The sequence below is a fragment of the Callionymus lyra genome, chromosome 3, assembly GCF_982586985.1.
Source record: "Callionymus lyra chromosome 3, fCalLyr1.hap1.1, whole genome shotgun sequence".
Taxonomy (NCBI): Eukaryota; Metazoa; Chordata; class Actinopteri; order Syngnathiformes; family Callionymidae; genus Callionymus; species Callionymus lyra.
The window spans coordinates 1,176,979-1,189,650 of NC_141820.1; the positions used below are offsets into that span (position 1 = coordinate 1,176,979).

General features: G+C 31.6%; 1 protein-coding gene across 1 annotated transcript in view; it reads left to right on the forward strand.

Moving 5' to 3' along the window:
- epha10 (EPH receptor A10) overlaps positions 1-12,672 on the forward strand; it is a 191,967-nt gene that overhangs the window by 162,402 nt on the left and 16,893 nt on the right. Inside the window, exons 12-13 of the mRNA XM_087786137.1 lie at positions 4,259-4,320; positions 9,676-9,792. Of these exons, the coding sequence (XP_087642263.1) occupies positions 4,259-4,320; positions 9,676-9,792 (179 nt within the window). The remainder of the gene's footprint in view (positions 1-4,258; positions 4,321-9,675; positions 9,793-12,672) is intronic.

Sequence of the window (12,672 nt, forward strand, 5' to 3'; positions counted from 1 at the left end):
GATTTTCACGTCAGTATTAAACTTCTATTGAACTAAAACATGTCGTGACTCTGAGAGATTTTCACGTCAGTATTAAACTTCTATTGAACTAAAACATGTCATGACTGTGAGAGATTTTCACGTCAGTATTAAACTTCTATTGAACTAAAACATGTTGTGACTCTGAGAGATTTTCACGTCAGTATTAAACGTCTATTGAACTAAAACATGTTGTGACTGTGAGAGATTTTCACGTCAGTATTAAACGTCTATTGAACTAAAACATGTCATGACTGTGAGAGATTTTCATGTCAGTATTAAACGTCTATTGAACTAAAAATGTCGTGACTCTGAGAGATTTTCACGTCAGTATTAAACGTCTATTGAACTAAAACATGTTGTGACTCTGAGAGATTTTCACGTCAGTATTAAACGTCTATTGAACTAAAACATGTTGTGACTCTGAGAGATTTTCACGTCAGTATTAAACATCCATTGAACTAAAACATGTTGTGACTGTGAGAGATTTTCACGTCAGTATTAAACTTCTATTGAACTAAAACATGTTGTGACTCTGAGAGATTTTCACGTCAGTATTAAACGTCTATTGAACTAAAACATGTCATGACTGTGAGAGATTTTCACGTCAGTATTAAACATCTATTGAACTAAAACATGTTGTGACTCTGAGAGATTTTCACGTCAGTATTAAACATCTATTGAACTAAAACATGTTGTGACTGTGAGAGATTTTCACGTCAGTATTAAACTTCTATTGAACTAAAACATGTTGTGACTGTGAGAGATTTTCACGTCAGTATTAAAAATCTATTGAACTAAAACATGTCGTGACTCTGAGAGATTTTCACGTCAGTATTAAACGTCTATTGAACTAAAACATGTCATGACTGTGAGAGATTTTCACGTCAGTATTAAACTTCTATTGAACTAAAACATGTTGTGACTGAGAGATTTTCACGTCAGTATTAAACGTCTATTGAACTAAAACATGTCATGACTGTGAGAGATTTTCACTTCAGTATTAAACGTCTATTGAACTAAAAGTGACGTGACTCTGAGAGATTTTCACGTCAGTATTAAACATCTATTGAACTAAAACATGTTGTGACTGTGAGAGATTTTCACGTCAGTATTAAACTTCTATTGAACTAAAACATGTTGTGACTGTGAGAGATTTTCACGTCAGTATTAAAAATCTATTGAACTAAAACATGTCGTGACTCTGAGAGATTTTCACGTCAGTATTAAACGTCTATTGAACTAAAACATGTCATGACTGTGAGAGATTTTCACGTCAGTATTAAACTTCTATTGAACTAAAACATGTTGTGACTGTGAGAGATTTTCACGTCAGTATTAAACATCTATTGAACTAAAACATGTTGTGAATGTGAGAGATTTTCACGTCAGTATTAAACATCTATTGAACTAAAACATGTTGTGACTGTGAGAGATTTTCACGTCAGTATTAAACATCTATTGAACTAAAACATGTCATGACTGTGAGAGATTTTCACGTCAGTATTAAACGTCTATTGAACTAAAAATGTCGTGACTGTGAGAGATTTTCACGTCAGTATTAAACTTCTATTGAACTAAAACATGTTGTGACTGTGAGAGATTTTCACGTCAGTATTAAACGTCTATTGAACTAAAACATGTCATGACTGTGAGAGATTTTCACGTCAGTATTAAACGTCTATTGAACTAAAAATGTCGTGACTGTGAGAGATTTTCACGTCAGTATTAAACGTCTATTGAACTAAAACATGTCGTGACTGTGAGAGATTTTCACGTCAGTATTAAACGTCTATTGAACTAAAACATGTCATGACTGTGAGAGATTTTCACGTCAGTATTAAACGTCTATTGAACTAAAAATGTCGTGACTCTGAGAGATTTTCACGTCAGTATTAAACGTCTATTGAACTAAAAATGTCGTGACTCTGAGAGATTTTCACGTCAGTATTAAACGTCTATTGAACTGATAGAAACATCTATCTATGAAAGACCACTAGATGGCACTGTCTTCAAAAATGTTGCCAGGACTCATTGATTTATTAACTCAGATCCAAAGATTATGAAGCAGAGAGCGACATCTAGTGTAAATTAAAGGTACTGCATCATGACTTCATCAACTGATTCATGATCAGCACTTCTTGGTCAACAACTTGTTCCTCGTTCTTTTTAAATGTGACCAAACTGTTGACGTTTGAAAGTATTTGTTGGGAAATAATCATTCATATCTTAGCATCTTAACACTTGATAGTATTGGATATTATTATATATATAGTATTGGATAATATTACATATATAGTATTGGATATTATTATATATATAGTATTGGATAATATTACATATATAGTATTGGATATTATTATATATATAGTATTGGATAATATTACATATATAGTATTGGATATTATTATATATATAGTATTGGATAATATTACATATATAGTATTGGATATTATTATATATATAGTATTGGATAGTATTATATATAATATAATATATATTGCAAAGTGATTCAAACACAGGAATTCACTTCTTTTGAGTCTCAGATGATCTTGATCTACAAGACCTTTCTATTGTGTGTCAATCTACCGTCCGCCTGGTCCTTCAGTGTTCTTGAAAGACTTTAGTGACTTCTTATCTTCCATTATTCAAATCTGTTCTTATTCTTGGAGACTTTAATCTTCATGTTGATGACGTCACATCTTGTTCTGCTAAAGAACTTTGAACTTTAACTGAAGCCTTTAATTTTGAGCAACATGTTTCTGAACCCACTCATCAAAAAGGCCACATTTTAGACTTAGTTTTTACTCTTGGCCTGAACATTTCTAATGTATCTGTATATGATGTCCATCTGAGTGATCATTCTCTTGTCTTGTTCAACCTGGACTTCATCCCTGAACCTAAGCCTTTTAGGTCTCAGAGGCGTGTCATCTCAGCCGATACTGCAGACAGTTTTTCTGCTATGTTTGACTCTCTTTCCTTTGATGACTCAACGTGTTTGATTCACTGTTTCACTGATCATTGTGTTGAAATACTTGGACAAATGAAGATCTCCTGAGTCTGAAGAGACTTTGTGGAAAGACTGAGCGTCTCTGGAAGTCCACTAAACTTGAGGTGCACAGACTTCACCTCAGGGATCTGATGTCTTCTTACAATGAGATGGTGGAAACAACTGTTAGCAGCAAATAAGAAAAACCCAAAGTGTTGTTTGACACGATTAATTCTCTCGTTTCTCCTGCTCCTCAAATCACGCCTGTCTTCTGTGAAACTGACAGCAATGATTGTTGAGGTTTTTACTGACAAAATTAAATTGATCAAAGAGAAAATCTCTCTTTTGTTTGGAACCCCTACTGTCTCTGAGCCCCTCTCCTCCTCTTGGTCTTCCTTCACTGCTGTATCTTTGGGTGATATTTCATCACTAGTGAACAAGATGAAACCCTCCTCTTGCTCAGATGATGTCCTTCCTTGTAGGCTTTTTATCAAAGTATTTGATGTAATTGGCCCCTGAGTTACCAATATGGTGAACCTCTCCCTTTCCACAGGGGTTTTTAATGCATTTAAACCATTGTGGAGCCTCTGCTCAAAAAGCCAGACTTAGACCCAACTGACCTCAGTAACTTCAGGCCTATTTCTGATCTTCATTCTTGTCCAAGATCTTGGAGAAGGTGGGGTCCGAGCAGCTGTCTTTGTTTTTCATAATATATATAGTAGTATTGGATATTATTATATATAGTAGTATTGGATATTATTATATATATAGTATTGGATATTATTATATATATAGTATTGGATATTATTATATATAAAGTGTAGGATATTATATATATATATAGCATCGGATACGATTTATTTCAATACAAAATTTTCAGAAATATTTTAGGCAACACAGTATTTTAGTGACATTTTGTGATTGTTCTCTTTTGCGTGAATGAATAGAAATAAAAACCAACACGTGTCCAAACATCCGCTTTCAAAGCAGCTGGAGTCGGATGTATCCTCTCGTCCTCAGTCATCGCCAGGACCTGCTCGATTTAAATCCTTCGTTTGTAATGTATGCTGCCATCTGGCGGTCAGAAGTTGAACTGCAACGGAAGATGATGGAACTGTGAATATTTTCACGGCGATTGTTTGTTGAAAACTCGACCCAGCGTCGACAGCGACGAACATGATGGACGTGATGATGAAGGTGTGGAGAGAGATGGTGATAACAGATCAAAACAACCTTCTCTCCTGGTCGCAGGTAACACCATGATGATCATCATGGAGAGCATGAGCAACGGAGCCCTGGACGCCTTCCTTCGAGTGAGTTCATGATGCACTTCATGTTATTATGTTATTATGTTATTATGTTATTATGTTATTATGTTATTATGTTATTATGTTATTATGTTATTATGTTATTATGTTATTATATTATTATGTTACTATGTTATTATGTTATTATAATATTATGTTATTATGTTATTATGTTATTATGTTATTATGTTACTATATTATTATATTATTATGTTATTATGTTTTTATGTTATTATGTTATTATGTTATTATATTATTATATTATTATGTTATTATGTTATTATATTATTATATTATTATGTTATTATGTTATTATGTTATTATGTTATTATGTTATTATATTATTATAATATTATATTATTATGTTACTATGTTATTATGTTATTATGTTATTATGTTATTATGTTATTATATTATTATATTATTATGTTATTATGTTATTATGTTATTATGTTATTATATTATTATATTATTATGTTATTATGTTATTATGTTATTATGTTACTATGTTACTATGTTACTATGTTATTATATTATTATATTATTATAATATTATATTATTATGTTACTATGTTATTATGTTACTATGTTATTATATTATTATGTTATTATGTTTTTATGTTATTTTGTTTTATGTTATTATGTTATTATTTTATTATATTATTATGTTATTATATTATTATATTATTATGTTATTATGTTTTTATGTTATTATGTTATTATGTTATTATGTTATTATATTATTATATTATTATGTTATTATGTTATTATGTTATTATGTTATTATATTATTATGTTATTATATTATTATGTTATTATGTTATTATGTTATTATGTTATTATGTTATTATATTATTATGTTATTATATTATTATATTATTATGTTATTATGTTATTATGTTATTATATTATTATATTATTATATTATTATATTATTATGTTATTATGTTATTATGTTATTATATTATTATGTTATTATGTTATTATATTATTATATTATTATATTATTATGTTATTATGTTATTATATTATTATGTTATTATGTTATTATGTTATTATGTTATTATATTATTATGTTATTATATTATTATATTATTATATTATTATATTATTATGTTATTATGTTATTATGTTATTATGTTATTATATTATTATAATATTATGTTACTATGTTATTATGTTACTATGTTATTATATTATTATGTTATTATGTTATTATGTTATTATATTATTATATTATTATATTATTATGTTATTATGTTATTATGTTATTATATTATTATATTATTATATTATTATGTTATTATGTTATTATGTTATTATATTATTATATTATTATATTATTATGTTATTATGTTATTATGTTATTATATTATTATGTTATTATGTTATTATGTTATTATATTATTATATTATTATATTATTATATTATTATGTTATTATGTTATTATGTTATTATATTATTATGTTATTATATTATTATGTTATTATGTTATTATGTTATTATGTTATTATGTTATTATATTATTATGTTATTATATTATTATGTTATTATATTATTATGTTATTATGTTATTATGTTATGTTATTATGTTATTATATTATATATTATTATGTTATTATGTTATTATGTTATTATATTATTATATTATTATATTATTATATTATTATGTTATTATGTTATTATATTATTATGTTATTATGTTATTATGTTATTATATTATTATATTATTATGTTATTATGTTTTTATGTTATTATGTTATTATGTTATTATGTTATTATATTATTATATTATTATTTAATTATGTTTTTATGTTTTTATGTTTTTATGTTATTATGTTATTATATTATTATATTATTATGTTATTATGTTACTATATTATTATATTATTATATTATTATGTTATTATGTTACTATATTATTATATTATTATATTATTATGTTATTATATTATTATGTTATTATGTTATTATGTTGTTATATTATTATTAATATATTATTATATTATTATATTATTATGTTATTATGTTATTATGTTACTATGTTATTATATTATTATGTTATTATGTTTTTATGTTATTATGTTATTATGTTATTATGTTTTTATTTTTTATGTTAATATATTATTATGTTATTATGTTATTATGTTATTATATTATTATATTATTATGTTATTATGTTATTATGTTATTATATTATTATATTATTATATTATTATGTTATTATGTTATTATGTTACTATGTTACTATATTATTATATTATTATATTATTATGTTATTATGTTATTATGTTACTATGTTACTATATTATTATATTATTATGTTATTATGTTTTTATGTTATTATGTTATTATGTTATTATGTTATTATGTTTTTATTTTTTATGTTAATATATTATTATGTTATTATGTTATTATATTATTATATTATTATGTTATTATGTTATTATGTTATTATATTATTATATTATTATATTATTATATTATTATGTTATTATGTTATTATATTATTATGTTATTATGTTATTGTATTATTATATTATTATGTTATTATGTTTTTATGTTTTTATGTTTTTATGTTTTTATGTTATTATGTTGTTATGTTACTATGTTACTATATTATTATATTATTATATTATTATGTTATTATATTATTATGTTATTATGTTATTATGTTGTTATATTATTATTAATATATTATTATACTATTATATTATTATGTTATTATGTTATTATGTTATTATGTTATTATGTTACTATGTTACTATGTTACTATATTATTATATTATTATGTTATTATGTTTTTATGTTATTGTGTTATTATGTTATTATGTTTTTATTTTTTATGTTAATATATTATTATGTTATTATGTTATTATGTTATTATATTATTATATTATTATGTTATTATGTTATTATGTTATTATATTATTATATTATTATATTATTATGTTATTATGTTATTATATTATTATGTTATTATGTTATTATATTATTATATTATTATGTTATTATGTTTTTATGTTTTTATGTTTTTATGTTATTATGTTATTATGTTGTTATGTTACTATGTTACTATATTATTATATTATTATGTTATTATGTTATTATGTTTTTATGTTTTTATGTTATTATGTTATTATGTTATTATGTTATTATGTTTTTATTTTTTATGTTAATATATTATTATGTTATTATGTTATTATATTATTATGTTATTATATTATTATGTTATTATATTATTATGTTATTTTATTATTATGTTATTTTATTATTAAATTATTATGTTATTATGTTATTATATTATTATGTTAATATATTATTATATTATTATATTATTATGTTATTTTATTATTATGTTATTTTATTATTATATTATTATGTTATTATGTTATTATGTTATTATGTTATTATGTTACTATGTTATTATATTATTATGTTATTATGTTATTATGTTACTATGTTATTATATTATAATGTTATTATGTTATTATATTATTATATTATTATGTTATTATGCCATTATGTTATTATGTTTTTATTTTTTTATGTTAATATATTATTATGTTATTATATTATAATGTTATTATATTATTATGTTATTATGTTATTATATTATTATGTTATTATATTATTATATTATTATAGTATTATGTTATTATGTTATTATATTATTATATTATTATATTATTATATTATTATGTTATTATGTTACTATGTTATTATATTATTATGTTATTATGTTATTATATTATAATATAATTATATTATTATGTTATTATGTTATTATGTTATTATATTATTATGTTATTATGTTGTTATGTTATTATGTTTATTATATTATTATATTATTATATTATTATGTTATTATGTTATTATATTATTATATTATTATATTATTATGTTATTATATTATTATGTTATTATGTTATTATGTTATTATATTATTATGTTATTATGTTATTATGTTATTATATTATTATGTTATTATGTAATTATATTATAATGTTATTATATTATTATGTTATTATGTTATTATGTTATTATATTATAATGTTATTATATTATAATGTTATTATATTATAATGTTATTATATTATTATGTTATTATGTTATTATGTTATTATGTTATTATGTTATTATGTTATTATATTATAATGTTATTATATTATAATGTTATTATATTATAATGTTATTATATTATTATGTTATTAAGCTGCCGCGCAACGACACGCTTCCTAATGACGGGAATCAACCGTTTGTTTTCATTCGCTCGATGAAGGGATTTAACTCCACGAGCACAAGATTGTGTGAGTTTTTTGTGTTGAAACATCGGTTTAAATGTCACCTGAAGTGAAAACTCTCGTGACTTGTTGACATGTAAACATTAAAGTCTTCAACATGGAGTCGTTACTTCATCAGGACGATGATCCGTTTTCAAGTTATTACTTAATAAAGTTCTCGTCTCCAAACCACATTAAAATAAACTAAATAAATACTTATGTAAACGTGGAGTTACTTCTGGCTTTAGGTGTTTTTATAACGTGTACATTGAGCAGCAAACCTTTGTTTTATTATTCATTTTTAATGTACAAAACGGGAGTTTTAGGGCTGAGTTTGAAATTTACGTGAGTCCTTGAATGCAACTGTGTTTTTTGACCAATCAGAGCAGAGTGGGCGTGGCTGCTGGGACGAGACTAAATAGAGCATTTTAAGTGGGCGGAACTTAAGAGTATTTTCTAATGTAAACATCTTTATTAAACTAGAAAAATGCATTTCCAGAAGAAAATACAGCGTTTATGACCCTGCTGTTCTGTGGAGGTAGTGGAATTAGTAGAAGTAGTAGTAGTAGAAGAAGTAGGGGAAGTATTAGTAGAATTAGTAGTTAAAGTAGAAAACGTAGAATAAGTAGTAAAATTAGAAGTAGTAGTAAAATGAAAGTAGTAGTAGAATTAGTTGTTAAAGTAGAAGTAGTAGAAAAATAAAAGTAGTAGTAGAATTAGTAGTAAAAGTAGAAGTACTAGAAAAATAAAAGTAGTAGTAGAAGTAGTAGTAGAAGTAGTAGTAAAAGTAGAAGTAGTAGAAAAATGAAAGTACTAGTAGAATTAAAAGAGGAATAAAAGAAAGAGTGCTTCCCAGAATTCGTACGATGAACGCTTCCCAGCATTCGTACGATGAACGCTTCCCAGCATTCGTACGATGAACACTTCCCAGCATTCATACAATGAACTCTTCCCAGCATTCGCACAATAAACGCTTCCCAGCATTCACACGATGATGTTTCGTGCATAAAGGCAGTGATGAGCACAATACAGTCCTGGAACAAGAGTCACTGAACCTTTGAACCTGTGGCTCCTCAGAAGCACGAGGGTCAGCTGTCGGTGATGCAGCTCATGGACATGATGGCAGGCGTCACCTCAGGAATGAAGTATCTCACGGACATGGGCTTCGTCCACAAACGACTGGCTGCGCACAAGGTGAGTCCACAGGTGTGAGTCCACAGGTGTGAGTCCACAGGTGTGAGTCCACAGGTGTGAGTCCACAGGTGTGAGTCCACGGGTGTGAGTCCACAGGTGTGAGTCCACGGGTGTGAGTCCACAGGTGTGAGTCCACAGGTGTGAGTCCACAGGTGTGAGTCCACAGGTGTGAGTCCACAGGTGTGAGTCCACGGGTGTGAGTCCACAGGTGTGAGTCCACAGGTGTGAGTCCACGGGTGTGAGTCCACAGGTGTGAGTCCACAGGTGTGAGTCCACGGGTGTGAGTCCACAGGTGTGAGTCCACAGGTGTGAGTCCACTGACTCGACTGACCCGACTGACCCGACTGACTCGTCTGACTCGACTGACTCGACTGACTCGACTGACTCGACTGACTCGACTGACTCGTCTGACTCGACTGACTCGACTGACTCGACTGACTCGACTGACTCGTCTGACTCGACTGACTCGACTGACTCGACTGACTCGACTGACTCGTCTGACTCGTCTGACTCGACTGACTCGACTGACTCGACTGACTCGTCTGACTCGACTGACTCGTCTGACTCGACTGACTCGACTGACTCGTCTGACTCGACTGACTCGTCTGACTCGACTGACTCGACTGACTCGACTGACTCGACTGACTCGACTGACTCGTCTGACTCGACTGACTCGACTGACTCGACTGACTCGACTGACTCGTCTGACTCGTCTGACTCGACTGACTCGTCTGACTCGACTGACCCGACTGACTCGTCTGACTCGTCTGACTCGTCTGACTCGACTGACTCGACTGACTCGTCTGACTCGACTGACTCGTCTGACTCGTCTGACTCGACTGACTCGACTGACTCGACTGACTCGACTGACTCGTCTGACTCGACTGACTCGACTGACTCGACTGACTCGTCTGACTCGTCTGACTCGACTGACTCGTCTGACTCGACTGACCCGACTGACTCGTCTGACTCGTCTGACTCGTCTGACTCGACTGACCCGACTGACTCGTCTGACTCGTCTGACTCGTCTGACCCGACTGACTCGTCTGACTCGTCTGACTCGTCTGACTCGACTGACTCGACTGACTCGTCTGACTCGTCTGACTCGACTGACTCGTCTGACTCGACTGACTCGACTGACTCGACTGACTCGACTGACCCGACTGACTCGTCTGACTCGTCTGACTCGACTGACTCGACTGACTCGTCTGACTCGTCTGACTCGACTGACTCGTCTGACTCGACTGACCCGACTGACTCGTCTGACTCGTCTGACTCGACTGACTCGACTGACTCGACTGACTCGTCTGACCCGACTGACTCGTCTGACTCGTCTGACTCGTCTGACTCGACTGACTCGACTGACTCGTCTGACTCGACTGACTCGTCTGACTCGTCTGACTCGACTGACTCGACTGACTCGACTGACTCGACTGACTCGTCTGACTCGACTGACTCGACTGACTCGACTGACTCGACTGACTCGTCTGACTCGACTGACTCGTCTGACTCGACTGACCCGACTGACTCGTCTGACTCGTCTGACTCGTCTGACTCGACTGACCCGACTGACTCGTCTGACTCGTCTGACTCGTCTGACCCGACTGACTCGTCTGACTCGTCTGACTCGTCTGACTCGACTGACTCGACTGACTCGTCTGACTCGTCTGACTCGACTGACTCGTCTGACTCGACTGACTCGACTGACTCGACTGACTCGACTGACTCGACTGACCCGACTGACTCGTCTGACTCGTCTGACTCGACTGACTCGACTGACTCGTCTGACTCGTCTGACTCGACTGACTCGTCTGACTCGACTGACCCGACTGACCCGTCTGACTCGTCTGACTCGACTGACTCGACTGACTCGACTGACTCGTCTGACCCGACTGACTCGACTGACTCGACTGACTCGACTGACTCGACTGACTCGTCTGACTCGACTGACTCGTCTGACTCGACTGACTCGACTGACTCGTCTGACTCGTCTGACTCGACTGACTCGACTGACTCGACTGACTCGTCTGACTCGACTGACTCGTCTGACTCGACTGACTCGTCTGACTCGACTGACTCGTCTGACTCGACTGACCCGACTGACTCGTCTGACTCGTCTGACTCGACTGACTCGACTGACTCGACTGACTCGTCTGACCCGACTGACTCGACTGACTCGACTGACTCGACTGACTCGACTGACTCGTCTGACTCGACTGACTCGTCTGACTCGACTGACTCGACTGACTCGTCTGACTCGTCTGACTCGACTGACTCGACTGACTCGACTGACTCGTCTGACTCGACTGACTCGTCTGACTCGACTGACTCGTCTGACTCGACTGACTCGACTGACTCGTCTGACTCGACTGACTCGTCTGACTCGACTGACTCGACTGACTCGACTGACTCGTCTGACTCGACTGACTCGACTGACTCGTCTGACTCGACTGACTCGACTGACTCGACTGACTCGTCTGACTCGACTGACTCGACTGACTCGACTGACTCGACTGACCCGACTGACTCGACTGACTCGTCTGACTCGACTGACTCGACTGACTCGTCTGACTCGACTGACTCGTCTGACTCGACTGACTCGTCTGACTCGACTGACTCGACTGACTCGTCTGACTCGACTGACTCGACTGACTCGACTGACTCGTCTGACTCGACTGACTCGACTGACTCGTCTGACTCGACTGACTCGTCTGACTCGACTGACTCGACTGACTCGTCTGACTCGACTGACTCGTCTGACTCGACTGACTCGTCTGACTCGACTGACCCGACTGACTCGTCTGACTCGTCTGACTCGACTGACTCGACTGACTCGACTGACTCGTCTGACCCGACTGACTCGACTGACTCGACTGACTC